Source organism: Trachypithecus francoisi, unplaced genomic scaffold (genome assembly GCF_009764315.1).
Source record: "Trachypithecus francoisi isolate TF-2019V2 unplaced genomic scaffold, Tfra_2.0 Lachesis_group11, whole genome shotgun sequence".
Classification (NCBI taxonomy): Eukaryota; Metazoa; Chordata; class Mammalia; order Primates; family Cercopithecidae; genus Trachypithecus; species Trachypithecus francoisi.
In genome coordinates this window covers 109,944,315-109,967,863 of record NW_022681456.1, presented here as the reverse complement: position 1 = coordinate 109,967,863, position 23,549 = coordinate 109,944,315, and the positions used below count along the sequence as shown (strand labels likewise).

Genomic DNA, 23,549 nt, shown 5'->3' with positions numbered 1-23,549 from the left:
AGAAGGGAATTTTGTTTCATGACCAATAAACCACAGAGTGGTTATGTTTTATTCCCACCAATTTTTCTTTTTTTTTTTTTTGAGACGAGTCTCCCTCTGTCACCCAGGCTGGAGCACAGTGGCGTGATCTCAGCTCACTGCATGCTCTGCCTCCTGGGTTCACACCATTTTCCTGCCTCAGCCTCCTGAGTAGCTGCCATTACAGGCGCCTGCCACCACGCTCGGCTAATATTTTTCTGTATTTTTAGTAGAGACGGGATTTCACTATGTTGGCCAAGATGGTCTCGATCTCCTGACCTCGTGATCCACTTGCCTCAGCCTCCCAAAGTGCTGGGATTACAGGCATTAGCCACCGCGCCCGGCCTATTCCTGCCAGTTTATTTATTTTTAGTTGATACTATGTTTTTAAGTTCATGCTGATGTGTTATCAGCATGAGATAACCCAGATGTAATGACTCTGCTGAATATTAACAACTTGCATTACACACACATTCATTACTCTACTTTAGGAATATGTGATTTGCAGCCTAAATAATATAACTCATACATACCACATTTGAAACACAAGTTTTTTCCAAAAAGGTAAAAGCAATTCAAAAATTACGCATCTTATTCTCTAGCAAAAAATATTCAAAAGATCTTTGTGGTACAAAATCATGGTAGAATCATAGAACAGAAAAAGTCACTTGGCTTACTGTTCTGCCCCAGATAAACTATCCCAGTAAGGTGAAACATCTGTATTTGGAGCATTATACAACTTCCTTATTGCCGAGAAGCCCTTCCTGGTTTCACAATACTATGTCTAACCTCAAGTTTGTTGTTCTGTCTCATGACATGATGATTTTCATTAATTTATATTCTGAAAAATTAATAAGATTTTCTTTCAGCCTGTTCTCTTAATTAAATAATTAGGAATTGAGAGAAAATTTAAAGGAACTTGATTATCTTCTTGTAAACAATTTAAGTTCATATTATCAGAGACTGAGCTCATAACTGTTTCAGCTAGGTCTGCTACATACATGAACTCATTGAATCCTCGTGATAATCCTGTGTAACGATTATTACTCCCACTTTACAAATAGGAAACTGATTGAGAGATTAATTATGTGTCTGTACTAATTTAGCTATTAAGTTTATCAGATACACAATTTAAACTTGTGCTTTTCACTTCTAGATCCAGTGCTCTTACAGGTCTTTTTAAATTGCAATATCCTCAATGAAGGACAAACTAAAATAAACTTCAGTGGTTTTTTTTCTTGGAGAATTTCAAAGATATCAGCTTCAGTGAATAGTATAAGTTTGGAGATAAACTTAATAGAAACTTAGTAGGAGGGAGAATTTTTCTGTTCAGATGTCATTTTGAAGCAATAAGACTATTCTATACTTTCCAAAGTACCCAAAGAATTACCACTGATAATTCCACTGATAAATACCAGTGGTAATTCCAGTGGTAAAATACCACTGGTAAGCTCATTGTGGTCTTTTTTTCTGGAGAGTGGAGGCATCAATTTATCTGTCTTAGAATGTTAATAACATTTTTTGATATTATTGTGCACCTGCTACTCCTACCAGCTTTGTCTGTATCATCTCACGTAATCTTTACAGAAGCATCAGGATATATAGTCACTTATCATTTCTATTTATTTGGTTGTGTGTGTTTTTTTTTGTTTTTTTTTTTGAGACAGAGCCTTGCTCTATCACCCAAGCTGGGGTGCGGTGGCACGATGTCGGCTCACCGCAAGCTCTACCTCCTGGGTTCACACTGTTTTCCTGCCTCAGCCTCCTGAGTAGCTGGGACTACAGGCACCCGCCACCACACCCAGCTAATTTCTTTTTGTATTTTTAGTGGAGACAGGGTTTCACGGTGTTAGCCGGGAAGGTCTCAATGTCCTGACCTTGTGATCCGCCCGCCTCAGCCTCCCAAAATGCTGGGATTACAGGCCTGAGCCACCGCGCCCGGCTATCATTTCCATTTATAGTTGAAGGACCTGAGGTGCAGATAGGGTAAGCAACTTGCAAAGTCATTCAGTTAGTAATTGCTAGAGCCAGTGCTTCCAGAGTCTGCTCTTAACCGCTGTGCTGCTGAGCTTCTCATTCCTAGAAGTTTTGAGTGTTGAGTAACTCTGGGGAAACTGAGAGTCTAGGCAAAAAGAAAGAATAATTGATTTGGTCAAATAGTTGGGAATGTGGTAAGTTAATAGTGCCTCCTGCTGAAATTCTGAAGTACTGTACATGTAATGACCTAAAAGGAAAGGAAAATCAGGAGAGGCATTGATATAAAAGCAGCTTGGGATAAAGTAGAAAAGGGAACTTTTGTAATATTAATTGAGAAGGATGTACCCTGATAGAGTGGGAAAGTGCGATTCATTTTGTTCTTTACAAATTCAATAAAATATTTACATTTTTCGAATATTATCATTGAAGCCTCTTATTTCAGATACTGCCCGCTATTACAAAATACTGCCTCATTATTTTCTTTTTAACATAGGAATTTCAGAAACAGCTTACTAAAGCTAAAAGAATAATGATCATAGGGAACGGTGGTATTGCACTTGAGTTAGTGTAAGTATATATTTTTAAATATAACGTATTTAAATTGTTTAAAAATAATTTGTTTTTAAATTTAACAATTGCTTTGTGATTCATGTGATTTGTTGGCAGACTGGAAAATGTTTTTTATTCTGAAAATCAAAGATAAATATAATTTTCATATGTTTTCAAGGGGAAAAATTCACCTTTTTTTTTTTTTTTTAGCTTTTGTGGACTCCATAATTGTAGAAATTTTATTATAAAATATATATGTTTTAGGAATGCTTTAGGTCTCAAGGTGGTTGGCCAAATTTGGCCCCTCAATGTGTTTTATAAGTATATTCTATGTTTAAAAATAATTTAAATATTTACACCTTTTGAGATTTCTAGTGATAACCCTCACCACTTTTTATTGCTTATATGATAAATCCTGCTTCACTCATTTATGTTACCTGTCTGGCCAGTGTAACCCAAAATATTTGTGACTCCTGTTTTAGGATATGTGGTTCTTCCAGCTCTTGGTTTTTGGTGGCTTAGGAAATATGAACACATCAATTAATATGAAATATTTTCATCTTAAGATGACATTACAAGTTCAAAAGCCATTGAGAAATATCCCGCTGTGGCCTGCAGAAGACTGATTCACTTCATGATTTTATCCTCTAGCAGATGATTGACATGAAATAGTCTGGATCTTTTTCAGGCCATAAAGTTGGGTCAGACCACAAAGAGGACAAATTTGAATCAAAATAAGGACTCTTCCAAAGCCGTATCTCTACTCACTTGCATTCAATCCAACTCTCAGACTAGGTTTTTGCCCCTCTTTTAGAGGATGATCTGACCCAGTGGAAGCCTGTAGGAGTTCTTAAATTGTCTGAGTACTATGGGTAGCAGTCATTATTGTTGTTATGAAGTTTGTGGTATTGTATGTAGAAATACAGAGAAAGGGTCAAAACCAAAATGTGGGCCAAGAGGGAAGAGGTATAGATTTATTGTAAATGGTGTTTCAAATCTGTGTGTGTAATATATACATGACAGATTTTCTCCATCAGCTATCACCAAAGTATCGCTATTATTGTAACTGTCATTATTTACATTTAAAAATTTTATGTTCAAAAATGTTCAGAGTCTTACATTTAATCCGATTCATCATTTTCTTTAAGTTGGAGATTGAAGACAGTATAATAGGATAAAACTTATAATTTTGTATTTAGTAAGCTCTTCTTTGATAATTAAAAATGGACCCACATAATGTTATTCTCTGACTTTAAGTCTGCTAAATGATTAGGTCTTTGTCTGTCATGAAACTTGGCATACTCCTACCTTTTCTACACTGTGTTTCAGTGAAAGTAATACTCATGTTCTTCATTATACATTTTTTTCAGTTATTATCTGTTTTCTTGTTTCTAAGTGTAAGTTAATCCTTTACTTTTCAAACAGATACTGTTTTTCATAACTTCACAAAACTGCAATACCTCATTGTCTGTTTTTGTAGAGTCATTTTAAAAATGAAAGCATATTTCCCCTCTGTGTGTGATGATAATCGTCAGACTTGTGCATCTTGCATAGTTCAAGTTAGGAAAAGAGGATTAAAAGGTGTCTTCGGAGGTAGAGCAAGTACTGAAGTTTCTTGTGGTTGCTTGTAATAACTTCGTCTGGTAGTCAGTCATCAGTATGTTAAACTGCACTGATAGGTGTTATATTGTAATATTACTTTAAATTTTAAAATGGTAATATAAATTCCCAGTTTATCAAAAAGAAAGCATTACATGATAATTGTATGTCTGTATGTAAATTGAAATACAAACTTTTTTTACCAAATGTGTGTGTGTTCCACTTTTCACTGGTCAGTAATGCTATATGACAGAGTAACATAAAATTGAATGTTCACCCACTAATCTGAAATTTGGTGGGTAAATGTTTACTGACATAGGAGAGCTGGAAAAGTAAAGACTTATTAGATGAAGCAAGGAGCTCCTTACCACCATATGTTGAAAAGTGTGAATATCAAGTGACCTGGATTCAGATGTACTAAACCTTTTGTCTGTAATCTGTTTATTGATTAGTTTTGAAAAGTTGTATAACCTAACTATGTTATATCAGTCTGCGAAATAAAGATGGCAATACTTTGTACTGTAAAGAAATGTGAAAAATTAATACCTTAACTTTTTAATTACAGTATTTTATTAGTATTGCAAGTTTAGATAAAATCCTATTATAGTTAGGATGGCCAATATGTCTTATTTGACTGGGATTGTCTCCATTTCCACCAGTTGTACCAAAAATGATTATTAGTAGCAGATAGTATCCCAAGTTAGATGATAAATTATATGATCTCCTTAATTATAATGGACTTCAGGGACTTTGTGAAATGAATATTGTTAGGAAAGTATCTAAACTTAGAATAAAATATCACATGCCCATTACCTTACATTAGTGGTAAATAGTAATAGAAGGTGGCTTATATATACCATGTCCATTCTTTCCTTCCTCTAGGATCCTCGATCTTGATCCTTAGGATTTTTACCTTATATCTCTGATTCTCTCCATTTTCTATCTCCTTCCACAATGTGCTTTGAAGATACAAAAAGTCGTTAGCAAATAAGTGACTGATTCTCAATATTATAGCTATGTACCATCCATGCATTACTGATTACACTATAACTAGCATTTTTAAAAAGCACTGCTTACCCCGGGGGCCATTCATATAATAAGTGTGTTGTAGAAATTGAACATTTTCTAGTGATGTACATTGTAATGAAATTACATGTATTTGTCACTTAATACATATTCATATTCAGTACATGTATTTGTCACTTAAAGGTTCTTTCTGTAAACAGCTTTAGTTTCTTTTACTATTCTATTTTTCTTAGTATCTTTAAAGAACGTTAATATTCCTCTTTATAATCAGTTTTTCCCAGTTTACCTTAAAAATGTGTTCCCTGCTTTTGCTTCAGGAGATCATTATTTGCAAATGCAAAGATTTTTTACTTAGGCTTTTGAAATTACTCTTAGTAACTTCAATATTGTTTTTAGGTATGAAATTGAAGGCTGTGAAGTGATTTGGGCCATTAAAGATAAAGCTATAGGGAATACTTTCTTCGATGCAGGAGCAGCTGAATTCTTGACTTCAAAGCTCATTGCTGAAAAACCAGCAGCTAAAATTGCACAGAAAAGAACCAGATACACAACTGAAGGTAAGCGTAGCACCTAGCTCGTTAATTCTCATACAAAACTTTGTTTTAACCATATAGAAAAGGGCTACAAGAAAATTTAATAAAACAAATTTTGGAAATAGTAATGTGGGTTTTTATGTATCTTTACATGAAGTTTTCAGATTTTCTATTATATATATTTTATATATGTATGTATTTTATATGTACAATTAAAATAAGAAATTTAAAATGAATTGAATAACTCAGTCCATCTGCATCTTTGCAAAGAGATGCTACATTTGGGCAACACCTAAAGAAGTTTTGTAAAAAATGCAATGATAATATAAACATATTTTTTAAGCTTGATGGCTTTAAAAAATTTTTAGATTATAAAATTAAATGAGTTTTGTACATTTTGGAGGTGCTAAAAATTGACAAAATTACAAGAATTTGAAGGCTGATTTTCTTACCCTTCACATTAGCCAGTGTAACACCCAAAATGTAAGTTGAGTGTGTTTATATACAACTTACACAATTGAAAGAGTATCCATTTTGTAACTCTCCATCAGAAAAATATTAAAATAATGACTAAAATGATTAATAGAGATAACATAGTTTAGTCATGCTGTAATGTATGTATATATAGGAATCATTACATTGCCGAAATGAAAAACTTCAGAACACTTAACATATTTCTCTACCTGGTAATTTTTATATTATTTAATTTCATCTCTTTAGGAAGGAGAAAGGAAGCTAGAAGCAAATTGAAAGCAGATAATGTAGGCAGTGCGCTGGGACCAGATTGGCATGAAGGCTTGAATCTTAAAGGAACAAAAGAGGTATCTTTTCATATACTGACTGGACATGTCAAAATGTAATTTTAAATTCTTGAACCATTTATTAAAGACTGGTTATAGATATATAGTCAATGAACTGCTAAGTCACTTTACTCAAAATCGATAGTGTTAGGAAGAGACTTCCAATCCAGTTGGTCCATTTGGCCACCAAAGAAAAGTGAATGTCGCCTGTAATCCCAGCACTTTGGGAGGCCGAGACGGGTGGATCACAAGGTCAGGAGATCGAGACCATCCTGGCTAACACGGTGAAACCCCGTCTCTACTAAAAATACAAAAAACTAGCCGGGCGAGGTGGCGGGCGCCTGTAGTCCCAGCTACTAAGGAGGCTGAGGCAGGAGAATGGCGTAAACCCGGAAGGCGGAGCTTGCAGTGAGCTGAGATCCAGCCACTGCACTCCAGCCTGGGCGACAGAGCGAGACTCCGTCTCAAAAAAAAAAAAAAAAAGAAAAGAAAAGTGAATGTCAAAGCATCTAAGACTGGCTCTCAGCCTACGTTTTAACTCTTGAGGTGTGATACTGTAATATATATACAGTCATTCCTTGGAGTATTGCAGGTTCAGTCCCAGACCATCACAGGAAATAAAATATCACAATAAAGTGAGCCACACGAATTTTTCAGTTTCCCAGTGCATACAAAAGTTAGATTTATAACGTACTACAGTCTATTAAATGTGCATTAGCATTATGTCTAAAAAATAATGCACATACCTTAATTTAAAGATGCTTTATTAATATGCTAGCAATCATCTGAGCTCAGCAAATCATAATCTTTTTCTTGGTGGAAAGTTTTGCCTCAGTATTGGTGGCTGATGACTGATCAGGGTGGTACTTGCTGAAGGTGTGGGTGGCTGTGGCAATTTCTTAAAATAACAAGGACGTTTGCCCCATCAATTGACTCTTCCTCTCATGAAACATTTCTCTGTAGCATGTGAAGCTGTTTTATAGCATTTTGCCCAGAGTAGAAGTTCTTTCAAAAGTCAATTCTCTCAAACTCTGCTACTGCTTTACCAACTAAGTGTATGTAATACTTTAAATCCTTTATCATTTCAACAAATACTCATAGCATCTTTACCAGGAGTAAACTCCATCTCAGATAACTACGTTCTTTGCTTGTCCATGAGACACAACTCCTTATCTTTTCAAATTTTACCGTGAGATTGCAGCAATGTAGTCTCATTTTCAGGATTCACTTCTAATTATAGTTCTTTTGTTATTTCTACCACATCTACCTTTCTCCATTGAAATCTTGAACCCCTCAAAGTCATCCATGAAGACTGGAATAAACTTTTTCAAGCTCTTGTTAATGTTGATATTTTGACTTCCTCCCTTGAATCATGAATGTTGTTAATAATATCTAGAATGGTGAATTCTTTCCAGAAGGTTTTCAATTTACTTTTCCCAGGTCCATCAGATGTATCACCATCTGTGGCAGCTATAGCCTTATGAAATGCATTTCTTTAATAAGACTTGAAAGTAAGAATTACTCCTGGATCTGTGGGCCGCAGACTGGATATTGTATTAGCAGGCATGAAAACAACATTCATCTCTTTGTGCATCTCTGTCTGAGTTCTTGGGTGACCAAGTGCCTTGTCAATGAGTGTAATATTTTGAAAGGAATCTTTTTTTTCTGAGCAGTAGGTCTCAACAGTGGGCTTCAAATATTCAATTAACCATGTAAACAGATGTGCTGTGTATTACTTCATTCTCACAGTACTATAAAGAAATACCTGAGAGTGGTAATATTTATAAAGAAAAGAGGTTTAATTGGCTCATGGTCCCACGGGCTGTACAGGAAGCATGACTGGGGAGGCCTCAGGAAACTTTCAATCATGGGGAAAGGGGAATTAGGCACATCTTACATGGCCAGAGCAGGAGGAAGAGAGAGAAAGGGGCTGTTGCTGCACACCTTTAAACAACCAGATCTCATAAGAACTGTATCATGAAAACCATTAAGGATGGTGCTAAACTATTAGAAACTGTCCCCATGATCCAGTCACCTCCCACCAAACTGTACCTCCAACATTGGGGATTACAATTTGATATGAGATTTGGGCGGAGAACCAGACCCAAACCATATCATGCTGTCATCCAGGCTTTGTTGTTCCATTTATAGAGGACAGGCAGGGTAGATGTAGTATAGTTCTTAAGGGCCCTAGAACTTTCACAATGGTAAATAGGCATTGGCTTCAACTTCAAGTCACCAGTAACGTTATCCCCTAACAGGAGAGTCTGCCTGTCCTTTGAAGCCAGGCATTGACTTCTCTATAGCTGTGAAGGTCCTGGATGGCATCTTTTTCCACTAGAAGGCTGTTTCATGTACACTGAAAATCTGTTGCTAAGTATAGCCACATTAATCAGTTATCAATTGTATTTTTTTGTTATAGAGATGCTTCTTTCCTTAAACCTCATGAACCAGCCTCTCCTAGCTTCAACCTTTTCTTCTGCAGCTTCCTCAAGTCTCAGCCTTTACAGAATTGAAAACAGTTAGGGGCTTACTCTGAGTTAGGCTTTGAGCTAAGGGAATGTTGTGGCTAGTTTAATCTCTCCACACCACTAAAATTTTCTCCGTATCAGCAAGAAGACTGTTTCACTTTCTCCTCATTCATGTGTTCACTGGGTTACCACTTTAGATTTACTTCAAGAATGTTTCCTTTGCATTCACAATTTGGCCAACTGTTCAGTGCAAGAGGCCTGGCTTTCCACGTGCCTTCCTCAATAAACCTAATAATCATTGCTAGCTTTTGATTTAAGTGAGAGATGTGTGATCCTTCCTTTCACTTGAACGCTTAGAGGCCACTACAGAGTAACTGATTGCCCTGATTTCAATATTATTGTGTCTCTGGGAATAAGGAGGCCCAAGGAGAGTGAGAGACATAGGACAACAGTTGGTTGATGGAGCAGGCAGAACCCAGAACATTTATTGATTAAGGTCACTGTGTTAGATGGGTGTGGTTCATGACACCCCAAGACAGTTACAATAGTACATCAAAGATTACTAATCACAGATCACCATAGAAGATCCAATAATGATGACAACTGTGAAATACTGCAAGAATTACCAAAATGTGACAGAGACACAAAATGAGCACACGCTATTGGAAAAATGGCACCAATAAGACTTGCTTGATGTGGGGTTGTCACAAACCTTCAATTTGTAAAAAACACACTATCTGTAAAACAATAGTGAATTGCAGTAAAATATTGTGCCTGCAGTTTTCTGGCACACAACTCCTAAACTTTTTGGCATCTCCGAAGTGTTGTGTCCTTTTGTATGCTAGCGAGTTGACTGGTTAACCCCTAGGTAGCTTCAGAATGGGGACTGGCCACAGGAAAGACCAAGGCATGATTAGAGAGTTTAGATTTTTCAACCCCCAGGAAAGGAAAGAGGTTGAAGGTTAAGCCAATCACTAGCAGCCAATGATTTAATCAGTTACCTACATAACACAGTTTCCATGAAAACTCAAAAGGACTGGGTTTGGAGAGCTTCTGGATAGCCGAACATGTGGAAGTTGCTAGAGGGTGGTCTATCTGGAGAGGGCATAGAAGCTCCATGCCCCTTCTTATGTGCTTTGCCCTATGTATTTCTTCATCTGTTTCCTCGTGACATCCTTGATAGTAAACCAGTAAATGTAAGTAAAGTGTTTCCCCAAATTCTGTGAGATGTTCTAATAAATTAATTGAACTTAAGAAAGGGGCTCATGGGAGCACCTTGATTGGTAGTTGGTTAGTCAGACGAACTGGTAAAACACCCAGGACTTGCAATTGGTATTGGAAGTAGAAGACAGTCTTGTGAGATTGATCCCTCAACATGTGGGACCTGATGCTATCTCCAGGTAGATAATAACATCAGAACTGAATTGAATTAGAGGACAGCCAGATGGTGTCCTGTGCAGAATAATTGTTTGCTTAGTGTGTAGAAAACACCCCACACATTTGGTCGCAGAAGTATTCTGTGTTGTAAGAGTATAGTAGGAGAAACTGAGTTTGTGTTTTCCTATATCCTCAGATCAGGGATAGAGTTCTCTATACCCAGACTGCAGTGAATACACCTGCCCTATTTTAAATTAATCTTTTCTCAAAGGTCATTTCAGATGCATGCAGTAAACTTATAAAAGTTATTAGATTGATTAGAAATATACACTTAATATCCTAATTGGATAAGGAGATGATCTGCTTTTCCTCGTTTTGTTAGATATTTTGATTTTGTAATAGTTGTTAAAAGGCTGTGGAAACTAAATGTTGTAAGAAGCATGTATGCAGTCCTTCGTTACTGTGTGTGATTTCTTTAGAGCATTGGTTTTTGGTTTTCAGTAGGTGGGAGGGGGGCTGGCTGCATGGTGTATCTAATTTTTTAATGGAAATTATACAAAGTCCCTTCTTTCTGCACCTTCAGATCCCAATATTAATTATATTTTTAACCTGAGAACTTCAACAGTTTAATTCAGTAAGCATTTATTTAGTACTTACTACCTACTTGGGACTTTATTAATGTTCGGGGATATAACAATAAGTCAAGATAGATCTGACCTGAATAAATTTTTATAGTCCATAACTATTTTTTTTTTTTTTTTTTTTTGAGACAGAGTCTTGCTCTGTGGGCCAGGCTGGAGTGCTGTGGTATGATCTTGGCTCACTGCAACCTCTGCCTCCTGGGTTCAAGCGATTCTCCTGCCTCAGCCTCCCGAGTAGCTGGGACTACAGGCACACGCCACTAGGCCTGGCTAATTTTTTAGTTTTAGTAGAGACAGGGTTTCACCATATTGGTCAGGCTGGTCTCAAACTCCTGACCTCAGGTGATCCACCCACCTTGTGCCCAGCAACTACTGTAATTTTAAAAAAAATACTTGTAATTATCAATGAGGCCTAGACTAAAAAACATTCCCTCGATGCTGTCTGCTAATGCAGATACCAAATCTCTTAAGTTACTGAATGAATTTTCATTCACTCCTTTCATGTGCATAAAGAGACTTATTTTAGGGCACTCAATGTGTTTTCATTTGTATTATAAGAATTATGTTTTCTATATGTTTCTACAAGTATAAGTTTTTTCTTCATCATTAGTAACCCAGGTCATTCTTTCTGGAAGTATTATGCTAACCAGTGTTTTCTTAATTTTAGTTTTCTCATAAGATTCACCTTGAAACTATGTGTGAAGTAAAGAAAATCTACCTTCAGGATGAGTTTAGAATTTTGAAGAAAAAGTCCTTCACTTTTCCAAGAGACCCTAAGTCAGTTACAACTGATACAGGCAAGTAATGAAATAAGAAGAAATATATATAACCACTTAATTAAAAGGAAAACAATTTAATCCTGCTGTGTTGTATTAAACATAACTTCTTGTTTCCACATAAAATTTAAACATGCAAAGTAAAGACCATAATGTAATAACATTCACTTCATTTCACTATCCGTTTTCTAGTAAATTAAACTGTGTAGGGCATTACATCTTACATAGAGCTCATAGTGTTTTGATCAACAATCAGAATATATTGTAAATCAAAATAAAACAAAAACCTGCAGCTCTTAAAGGTGACATGATTTCACCCAAATCGGATTGAAAATGTATATTTTGGGGACTAAGATGCAGCTTTCCTAACTCCAATTCCACAATTCCTCTGAGAATTGCAGAATTGCCACGATTTGAAGAAATACACTCAGTGAACTAGCATATGAAATATTCTGCTGTTCTGAATTCTTTGAATTTTTCCATAGGAAAGGGGAATTTGAATATGAATAGTGAGGGAAAACACCTAGTTGAACTAAACACGAAGTGGAGTGTAAAGTATTACGAAAGATTTTTAGAGAAATAATTTAAATTTACTTTGTCAAAGTGTATGTGTCCAAATTTGAAGGAAAAACATTTGAAATGCCATGGTTTTAAAATTATACCCAAATGAAATGATGTTAATTGCATTAAAATTGCTTTAGCAAATATGCCTCATAATAATTACTAAGGCGTGTGTTACAAAGTCATCTCTTGCCTTCCTTTTTCTTTCTTTCTTTGTTTCTAGTCATTGTAGTCACATGCACTGCTGTGGTGGTGGTTCCATTTGCAGATAGTCTGTTTTTCTTTTTTTTCTTAAAGAGATGTGGCCTGTCTATGTGGAATTGACCAATGAAAAGATATATGGCTGTGATTTCATTGTCAGTGCTACAGGAGTTACACCAAATGTAGAACCTTTTCTCCATGGTAACAGTGTAAGGTGAAACTTTTTTGTCCAGCTGTGAATATATTTGAAATATTTTTGTGAAGATCTTTAGTTCTCAAACATGAATAATAATTATTTTAGTATACAACTGTAACTTGATGTGGTTGAAAACAGTTTGGTTAAAACATTGTCTTGATTTACAGTATTTCTTACTGCTTAAAATCCTTACATAGTTACATCCTGGCATAAGCGTCATAAGTAATGGTTTATAATGTACAATTTGTTTATCTAAATGTTGGTAAGAGACTGACGCCTCCTGTGACTTCTCAAAAGTGATTCTTTTAGAGAAACCATCTTGTATTTTTTGCTTTTCAACACTTGAAACTTACAAAAAAAAAAAAAAGAATATTCTTATAGTTATGGGTAGGGTAGCCAGATGGTTATTGGATACTTTTCATGTTGAAATTCTAAGAATTTTATGGATCAATCTTAGTTGGAATTTGATCCATGGAAATTCGGCTGACATGTCTGAACCTTGTGGCTATTTTTGATTTTCTCATTAAAGATGAGCATGCCGAAGTGTAACAATTTAATTTGTTTTTACTTTAGAATGGAAAAAATCCTGTTTTGTTTTGTTTTGTTTTGTTTTACCACTTACGCTTATGGGGAACATTGTTTAGTTTGATCTAGGAGAAGATGGTGGCCTGAAAGTGGATGATCATATGCACACATCCCTTCCCGATGTCTATGCTGCCGGTGACATCTGTACTACCTCCTGGCAGCTGAGCCCAGTCTGGCAGCAGGTAAGCTAGCATATGTGATCATGTTTTTATCAGAGATTCTGTCTGAAAATAAAGTGGTTGTTACCAACAAATCCAACTTCTAGTTTTCCAACTTTGCTGCTTAAGTGGGAAGCTAGCACAGAGTTATATATATTAAAAAAAAAAACAAAAACTAGAATATTTCCCTGTTTGGTAAGTTATTATAATGGTAGACTGGGCTATCTTTTAATTTAAAGGAAATTATGGGCTCTTACTTTGTTTTTCATTCTTACATGCTTGTCAGCACTATCCAGGAGAACTTTTTGTGATGATGGAAATGTTTAATTCTGCACCATCCAGTCAAGTAGCCGCAGTATGTGACATGAGCACTTGAAATGTGGTTAATGTGACTCAGGACCTGAATTTTTATTTTTACTTATTTTTCATTAACTTTAAATAGCTATATGTGGCTAGTGGCTACCATGTTGGACAGCACAACTTTAGATTAAAAAAAGACTAAGATTGCAAATTATATAGATAAAGCATTCTATTCCTGGATGATCCTATTCTGTCCCTGTGGTAATTATTACTACAAAATGTTCCTGGCCAGGAGCGGTGGCTCACGCCTATAATCCCAGCACTTTGGAAGGTCGAGGCAGGTGGATCATCTGAGGTCAGGAGTTTGAGACCAGCCTGAACAACATGATAAAATCCTGTCTCTACTAAAAATACAAAAAAATTAGCTGGGCACGGTGGCATGCGCCTATAATCGCAGCTACTCAGGAGGCTGAGGCAGGAGAATCACTTGAAGCTGGGAGGTGGAAGTTGCAGTGAGCTGAGATCACGCCACTGCATCCGAGCCTGGGTAACGAGCAAAACTCCGTCTCAAAAAAAAAAAAAAAAGAAGTTCCTGTCGTAAACACCTTTCCTGAGCCTTAACAAGTCCCAACTAGATCTAGACTTTTTCGAACCCTCACAGCTTTACCTACCTTCTAACGGTGGAACAAAAATACTAGAAGACGATAAAGACAGTGACCAGAGGTGTGCAGAGGGATAGAGACCTAGGTAGATGTTTGAGACAAAGGAACCCTGCAACATTTATCTTTGTTAAAGACCAGCTCCACAATTAGGGACTTTATTCATTCAGATTAACTACGGAGTGTGAAGTAGTAGAAGAGCTAAAAGTATTTCAAGAGGCAGCACCATCATTGTGTGTTCTTACAGACAGTAGAGACATCAGTAATAGAGTAGTTGCAGCCTTTTTGTTTCTAACCTGCCTCATTCTATGTCATTTCTGTGGCAAGACTATCACAAATTCTTAGAGTTGGAGTTTGTGGGTTTTTTTTTTTTTTTAACATTTTTAATTCTCCGGGGTAAATTATATCTTAATGTGTTATAATCTGAAAGGGGAAAAAGAAAATCCAAAAACAAACAGATGTCCCTTGTTTTGAGTGCACCTTATAGACCCCATAAGGATACTAATTAGTTTATGCAATTCAAGATGCAAATGTTCAGGCCACTTCTATTAGCTGTTCTCTAGTTCCAGCTGTGCTCAGTTTTTTCTGACCCCCAGCCATAAACTGCCTTTCACTTTATCAAATCTATACCTTGTTTACAGAGGAGATTGAAAAAAAAAAATCTGTATCACGTCTGCTAGAAAGACTTAAAGCTCATGTCTATGATTATGGTATTATTTCTGCAAACAAAAGATAGCATTAAGTACATATGCACATACAGGGAGGTAGAAGGAAACCAAGTGCTTATTATAGGCCAATCTATTTAATTCTCTCAGTTGTTACGGAGTAGGTAGTGTTATGTTTATGTTTCAGGTAAATGAACTGAGGCTCAAGAAAAGTTAAATATATGTGTAGATCTGGTGATATTAAAATCCACCGTGACTTCCAAGGTCAGTGTTCTTTTATACCAGGGAGTCTCAAAACTTTGTAGAAATAAAATAAAAGTACAATAGAGGATAAATTAATACTGTCATACAAAACAATTTAAATGACTTCCCAGGATCAGTTGCTGAAATATTTATATTATCCTGGGGTGAGGCACCAACAGTCTGTCTGACCACTGAGGTCAATAGCACGGCAAACCTTAACTAGCGCATAAAAGTGAAGGTTGCTGGAAAACAGAACAAATTCTTCAGTGATAATTTGACATCTCTATTAATGGTGATGACAAATTTTTGAAGAAGGGACTGGTTAATTAAAACATTTTTCTCACCTGGTATAGCTTAATATAGTTTCATAATATTTAATAGAAATGTTACTAAAACAGGCATGATTGGTACTATCTATCTTTTAATTTTAGAGGCAGTAATTTAGATAGAATTAACAAATACCAAAAATCAGTTTGATTGGTTGTCCATTGGTGACTGCTTCTGTGGCAAAGATGACAGAAAGACTGTCCAACATTGAACTCCTTTAAGTGAATTTACGAGGTTAAGATAACATTTTTCAAATAATGATCATGAAAAATGACATTGTGTAACATTTTTTCATTATTTCAGATGAGGCTGTGGACCCAGGCTAGACAGATGGGATGGTATGCAGCAAAGTGCATGGCTGCAGCGAGTTCAGGGGACTCCATTGACATGGATTTCAGCTTTGAACTGTTTGCTCATGTGACAAAATTTTTTAACTATAAGGTAAGATAGTTAAGGATATTAACGCCTTCTCTGCTTGTTTTATGATTATGATAGATCATCTGATTTTCTTGCTTGAATAAAAATGTACATAGTTTTAATCATCTTACAAAAAAATGACATTTTTCATTTCTTACAAACCAATACCTGGCATTATTGCTAGTCTTAATCCCTAATCATCTGATAATTATTATCCACCTTACCACTATTCTATTTTAGTTAAGAGGGGAAAAAATTTCTCTCCAGATCTGTTCCCCGTTGGTGCATTTTTAACTTTTACTTGTGATTCATCCTTTGTGAAGGGAACTAACAGCTATTGTACTCAAAAATAAACCAAGTGCCTTCCTGTATGTGTTATCTTACTCAGTCCTCTTTACATCACTCTGACAAAGGTTGTTTTGGGTTTTTTTTCCCCCCTAATTTACAGAGGAGAAACATACTCAAAAGGCCCAGGGAAATTAAGTCACTTGTCCATGAAAGCTCTAATTCAGTTCCTTGCCAAATCTTTAAACCACGACCCCACATCGTTTAATGTATCCACATCCTACATATTTATATATTCACTATATAGTTTTAATGTTCATATAGATTGGTAGAATCACCTACCTATATTCACTAGATATTTTTAGTGTTAAAATACTAATTAACATTAATTACTAATATTAATTAACATTAATTACTAATAAATAACTAAATAACATTAATATTTCACTACATTCACTAGAATTTTTTAGTGTCAGTGTAGATTGTGTGGCGGGATCATCTGTAGAATTAATGTATGCTATTCAAACATTTTCTTTGGGACTTTCCCCAATAACATTTTTAGTTATAGAATTCTGTGGCATCATTTTTCTGCTGGCTATTCCAACATGACACAAAATAACTACCCATTACATTTTCTTTTTGATACTCATGACAATAACCTTTTTATCTCTATACATAGGTTGTACTGCTGGGAAAATACAATGCACAGGGCTTAGGTTCAGATCATGAATTAATGCTGAGATGTACCAAAGGACAAGAATACGTCAAAGTCGTCATGCAAAATGGACGAATGATGGGAGCTGTCTTAATTGGTGAAACTGATTTAGAAGAAACATTTGAAAACCTAATCTTAAACCAAATGAATCTTTCATCATATGGAGAAGATCTGCTAGATCCAAATATTGATATAGAAGATTATTTTGACTGAAAATGGAATTTCTTCAAGAATCATATAAAGTTCCAGATGACACCAGAAGAATCACAAGTCAATAAAATGAATGACTGCATTGAGTTAATGATGACCACACTGAAAATTACTGAAGTGATAATGGTATTAGTGGAAAAGTATAAAAACATAAATTCCAAGTTTGAAATCAGTTCAAATAGTTTATTTATAATCTTTCCAATACAGCACTGACTGCTTAGATAAAAATCTTAAGTTATTTATTTCTGTGTTCTAAACATAAATGTTTACTTGTGATTTAGCTTTGAAGCAAATTTAGCTAAGTTATCTACTTAGCCAAATGTACTCCAGTAGACTAGAACCATTCTTTGTGAAATGTCAAAATATGACTGTGGTTTCAGGAACTTTAAAATCGGTTTTATTTTACTTTAAATAGAGATGTAGCAGTATCTCATCTGCTAATATTTATATTGATGACTTACTCCTTTTTTGTTTGAATTGTACTTCTGGTTTTATAACCTGAAATCATCTTGTCCAACTCTAGCCCACAGGCCTAATGCAGCCCAGGACAGCTTTGAATGCAGCCCAACACAAATTGTAAACTTTCTTTTTTTTTTTTTTTTCTTTTTTTTTTTTTTGAGACGGAGTCTCGCTCTGTCGCCTGGGCTGGAGTGCAGTGGCCAGATCTCAGCTCACTGCAAGCTCCGCCTTCCGGGTTCACGACATTCTCCTGCCTCAGCCTCCCGAGTAGCTGGGACTACAGGCGCCCGCCACGTCGCCCGGCTAGTTTTTTGTATTTTTTAGTAGAGACGGGGTTTCACAGTGTTAGCCAGGATGGTCTCGATCTCCTGACCTCGTGATCCGCCCGTCTCGGCCTCCCAAAGTGCTGGGATTACAGGCTTGAGCCACCGCGCCCGGCGATAAAAATCTTAAGTTATTTATTTCTGTGTTCTAAACATAAATGTTTACTTGTGATTTAGCTTTGAAGCAAATTTAGCTAAGTTATCTACTTAGCCAAATGTACTCCAGTAGACTAGAACCATTCTTTGTGAAATGTCAAAATATGACTGTGGTTTCAGGAACTTTAAAATCGGTTTTATTTTACTTTAAATAGAGATGTAGCAGTATCTCATCTGCTAATATTATATTGATGACTTACTCCTTTTTTGTTTGAATTGTACTTCTGGTTTTATAACCTGAAATCATCTTGTCCAACTCTAGCCCACAGGCCTAATGCAGCCCAGGACAGCTTTGAATGCAGCCCAACACAAATTTGTAAACTTTCTTTTTTTTTTTTTTTTTCTTTTTTTTTTTTTGAGACGGAGTCTCGCTCTGTCGCCTGGGCTGGAGTGCAGTGGCCAGATCTCAGCTCACTGCAAGCTCCGCCTTCCGGGTTCACGACATTCTCCTGCCTCAGCCTCCCGAGTAGCTGGGACTACAGGCGCCCGCCACGTCGCCCGGCTAGTTTTTTGTATTTTTTAGTAGAGACGGGGTTTCACAGTGTTAGCCAGGATGGTCTCGATCTCCTGACCTCGTGATCCGTCCGTCTCGGCCTCCCAAAGTGCTGGGATTACAGGCTTGAGCCACCGCGCCCGGCCTGTAAACTTTCTTAAAACATGAGATTTTCTTGCAATTTTTTTTTTTAAGCTCATCAGCTATCGTCAGTGTTAGCATATTTTATGTGCGGCCCAAGACAATTCTTCTTCAGTATGGCTCAGGGAAGCCAAAAGATTGGACATCCCTGATCTACATATTTAACTTAAAGTATCACTCAGTGAGCCTGTCAGTATAATACTGCTTTCAAAAAGATAGTTATGTCAAAAGAAAAAATATAGCTAAGTATATAAAGGCATAAAAAACTTAAGACAATTATATGAACTTATTCTCAAATATTTTACATATAAAGTGTTTTACATAAAAATTTTTCCCTTGTATTATACTGAAAAATTATATAATTCATGATCTCTAATTTTCAAACGTTCTCAAAAGTTTAGATCTTCAGAGATAAGCTCTGAAAATACAGATCCATACATATAAAATATCAGTGAAATTGCTTTAAAAATTAAACTTTTGTCTAACTACAAAAATAATGGCATATACATGCATAAACCATCTTTAATTAGAAAATTTAGTAACATTCATTTCAGGCATCATCAATTTTTCTTTTCTTAGCTCCTGTATTCTTAGAACCAGATTGCTGAAGCATGTTTGCAGCCTTCTTCTGGAAGTTGCCTGAATTTTTTTCCTCCATCTTTTTATCACCTTGTTCAGAATGACAAGTCTGAGATGATTCAGCCTACGAAAACAATAACAAAGCAAGCACTTTGGTAAAAATTCAGCCATTCAGTTTTCTCATGAGATTAAAGATTTCAAAATATTCTTTCTGTATCAGTTGGCTTTTTAAGTATACAGGGATCTAGTTTTTTTTTTTATCTGCAAATGTCTATTCAAATATGAGCTCTATTTTGAATAAAAGGGGCTACATTGTGAGAGAAGTTCTAAAGACCTCAAATGTCCTGAGACACAATGGCACCTGACATGCTTTTGCAGACTTGATAGTATTTGGTTTATAACAGTGGTTTTTAACCGCTGGAACAGCAGAAACAGACTTCTCAACTATTAGTAATCACAACCAAATAAGAGCAGGTAGCATAACAAAATTAGATATTCAAATGGAGTCCTCCCATTCCAAGAGATTGGAAACCCCTAGTTTATGTTAAAAGGCCAGTCTAAATTCTTTCACTTATATCTTTACAGAAAACTACGTTTTCTCTCTTCCATACCCAGAAATCTAATCAGAAAACCAGAAATCTAATCAGAAAACTGGACCTAGGGAATATGACAGAAAAGCATCCCATAGGCTTTAATATACTTTTAAAATAAATATAATAAACTTTAAATATATAAAACTGAAAATTAATAGCCAGTTACCCTGAAAGAGTTCTGCGTGGACTTTGTCACTTGCATAGTAATAGCATGTGCATCATTGTTCAGAAGATTAGCTTTAGGTCCTATTTTCAAATATGAAATGGTAGCATAAGCTGTAAAACTGTAGTCTTCTCTGCATAAAATAAAGGCCAACAATAAGAAAGTTTTTGAAGGAATCACAGAAAACAAATTTATAAAAGAACTGCAATAATTTTTAACACATTGGCTTGAAATAATAAAACAAGAATGCAAATAAAGCCTTTAAAGAAAATATTTTTGTTACATTTTTTGATTTATAGTGATTAAAGTTTGAGTGTTTTAGGTAAATTTCTATAGCATTTAAAAGTTCACACAAAATAACTGCAAAACCGTGTATTCTGTTGCAATTAAAAAGAAAAACCATAAAGACAACCTGAAAGGATAATGAATGGGTTTGTACATACTTAAGATACTGCTGTATTAGAAAGTGTGCAATAATCTTCTCCAGGTCTTCACGAGGAAGTGTGGGAGCCACAACACCTGCTACTCTGAGTTTTGCTGCACCCTTTCCCATCCAAGAATCAATCAGTTTCAGTGGAGTGAGTTTTTCATTCAGTTCCTCTGCCTGCTTCAGGATCTTGATTAGATCTCTGCAGTACTCTGTTATATTCTTTCTTTCAAATGCTGTAATAAAACAAATATGGTAGCAGGTAACTGGGATTTAGAAATGAGGGCAAGGATAGGCTATCTTAAGTGGTTAAACTGGTTTAAAGCTGGTTATCAATGTGAGCCACCCTAAACACTGATTTTTAAATGTATTCTGAATGAAGACTAGGCTATTCCTCAAGTCTCTGTCACCAGACCAAGTTATGGTCTCTACATTGTGGGGTTTACAGTGATATTAAAAAAAAAAAAAAATGGTTATCAGAAGCCCTGCCATATACTCTAGAAATCAATGTGTCTGCCAGATGTGATTATTAAGTTACTAAGAGGTATGCTGTATAGGAGACCCTGTCTAGTTATAGGCTCCTGTGCGCTCTGATTTAGCAACAAGAATGTCCTCAACTGATACCCCGATTATTAACAGACCAGTACTCTGATTTATATATAACACTCTTGTTATTTTATAAGATGGTTTAATAAACTCGTAAGTTTCTCTGCAAAGTTAAAAATGTAGTGGCTTCCACCTAACAAGGCATCAGAACTCAGTAAGGTCTTACCATGAGGTACTGGCTGGTCCAGATCTTCAAATACAACACACAGATGACAAAAAGTTAAAATACAGTGCCAAAATGATGCAGGCAAATCCCACAATTGGGACTCAGCCCAGGAGGGTTCCCAGTTTCATGCAAGAAAGAATCTGAGAGCAAGCCAACAGAGTAAAGTGAAAGCACAGTAAGTTTATTAGCAATAGAGTATAGAAAATGGCGGCTCCACAGACAAAGTAGGGCTACCCCAAAGGCAGAGTGGCACTGTAGATTGCTCACTAGCGATATTTACAGCTGCTCCTTAGTTATATGCTAAATAAGGGGAATATTACTCGTGAATCTTCTAGAAAAGGGTAGGGAGTTCCTAGAACCATGTAACTTTCGGGCATTGTCATGGCATTTGTAAACTGTCATGGTGCTAGTGGGAGTGTCTTACAGTATGCAAATATATTTTCTAGTTCTAACTGGTTTGGGCCAGTTTCTTTGCTACATCTTGTTTGACCAGATCCTGTTTTGATAGCAGGGTTGTGATCAATGCTCAGAAAACAAGTCCTGCTGATCTACATTTATAAGAATTTTAAGTAAATCTCCTATGACTAATTAGCCATTAACTGGATCAAAAATGATTCTCTATAATAGAGAATTTTGCACTAAATTTTCTTCTCAATTAGTGACTATAAAGTATTAGAGATTATCACATGGTTAGCGTTTTCTTACAGAATAGCATTTCTATTCAGAAGAATTCAAATATTTTCCTTAATTTCTTAAAAATTTCACATCCTCGGTGTAGCAATATAAAATGTGTGCATACAAATAAGACTTTTCCTTTTATTCACCTTTGTTTCAAAACTTCATGTTGATACTTTTAATTCTGGAAAATCTGAGTCACACTTTAATCTTTTAAATCCATTTGGAAGTCTAATACTTCTCTCATGTCCCAGCTGTATATACAGTTTTGTGCCACATAATATTTTGGTCAGTGATGGACCACGTACAGGCCAGTGGTCCCAAGAGATTATAATACCATATTTTTACTGTACTTTATGTTTAGATACACAAATACTTAGCAATGTGTTACAGTTGTCTGCAGTATGCAGTACAGTAACACGCTGTACAGATTGGTAGCCTAGGATCAATAGGCTATACCATATAACCTAGGAGACTATACCATCTAGGTTTATGTAAGTACACTTTGATGTTTGCACAATGACGAAATCACCTAGTGATGCATTTCTCAGAACGCATCTCCGTCACTAGGCAATATATGACTGTGTTAGCCTATAAAGGTTTACAAAACAAGAAACTCACCACTGTCTTTACGGCAGTTATCACACATTTTGTTACATGCTTCTGAGTTCCATACTTCATCAAAATGTTGAGCCATCAACACACGACGACATCTGCAAACACATTTAAAGATACAGATTATTAGAGGATATAATAAAGTTTTAAGAATCTCTTTCAGATTACACCATTATATACTGTATTCGCTTCCTATAACTGCCATAATATTACCATAAACTTAGTGGCTTTAAACAACACAGATTTATTCTTAACATTTCTGTAGTTTAGAAGTGTACTGTGGGTTTCACTGGATCAAAATCAGGGTGTCAGGTTCTTCTCACATCATACAATCTAAAATAATCTCCCGATTTTAAGGTTAGCTAATGAACAGTCTTAACTCCATGTGCAACTCTAATTTCCTTTTGCCATGTGAGGTAACATAGAGGTTAGGAATTAGGACATGAACATCTTTGGGGCACATTGTGCCCCCGACATAGGATTTTTTTCCCTACATATTCTTGATAAACCCTTTAAAAAATTGTCTGAGTTCCATTTTTAAATTCAATGTTTTCCAACTATTAGGAGAATATTCTTGACAGTAAAATAGTTTCTTATATGTTTAAGTAGCAATATTTGAGTCGAAGCCTTAAAATATGCTTCATGAGAATCTACTGGGCTTTTAAAGACATTTTCATTTTCTCATTTCTTCCAACTAGATTATTGTAGCATCTGTTGGAAAGAAAGAACATTTCTATCATTGTCTGTCTGCTATTTACCACCTCGACATTTCTGAGCACTTTTTATGTGATAGGCAATAAGAGCACGAAGATAACTATGACAAAAAGCTTTCAGGAAACTATATAGTCTAACTAAAGCCACCCT

At 35.8% G+C, this 23,549-nt stretch overlaps 2 protein-coding genes across 2 annotated transcripts in view; one reads left to right on the top strand and one right to left on the bottom strand.

The window, feature by feature from the left end:
* Positions 1–17,734, top strand: part of PYROXD1 (pyridine nucleotide-disulphide oxidoreductase domain 1) — a 35,512-nt gene extending 17,778 nt beyond the window's left edge. The window contains exons 5-12 of the mRNA XM_033222705.1: positions 2,489–2,562; positions 5,566–5,726; positions 6,423–6,523; positions 11,659–11,788; positions 12,626–12,738; positions 13,370–13,492; positions 15,966–16,103; positions 17,044–17,734. Of these exons, the coding sequence (XP_033078596.1) occupies positions 2,489–2,562; positions 5,566–5,726; positions 6,423–6,523; positions 11,659–11,788; positions 12,626–12,738; positions 13,370–13,492; positions 15,966–16,103; positions 17,044–17,292 (1,089 nt within the window). The 3' untranslated portion in view covers positions 17,293–17,734. The remainder of the gene's footprint in view (positions 1–2,488; positions 2,563–5,565; positions 5,727–6,422; positions 6,524–11,658; positions 11,789–12,625; positions 12,739–13,369; positions 13,493–15,965; positions 16,104–17,043) is intronic.
* Positions 17,735–19,365: 1,631 nt separating this feature from the next.
* Positions 19,366–23,549, bottom strand: part of RECQL (RecQ like helicase) — a 33,067-nt gene continuing 28,883 nt past the window's right edge. The window contains exons 13-16 of the mRNA XM_033222704.1: positions 22,692–22,783; positions 20,640–20,859; positions 20,200–20,329; positions 19,366–19,564 (exon numbers count right to left, since the gene is read on the bottom strand). Of these exons, the coding sequence (XP_033078595.1) occupies positions 19,412–19,564; positions 20,200–20,329; positions 20,640–20,859; positions 22,692–22,783 (595 nt within the window). The 3' untranslated portion in view covers positions 19,366–19,411. The remainder of the gene's footprint in view (positions 19,565–20,199; positions 20,330–20,639; positions 20,860–22,691; positions 22,784–23,549) is intronic.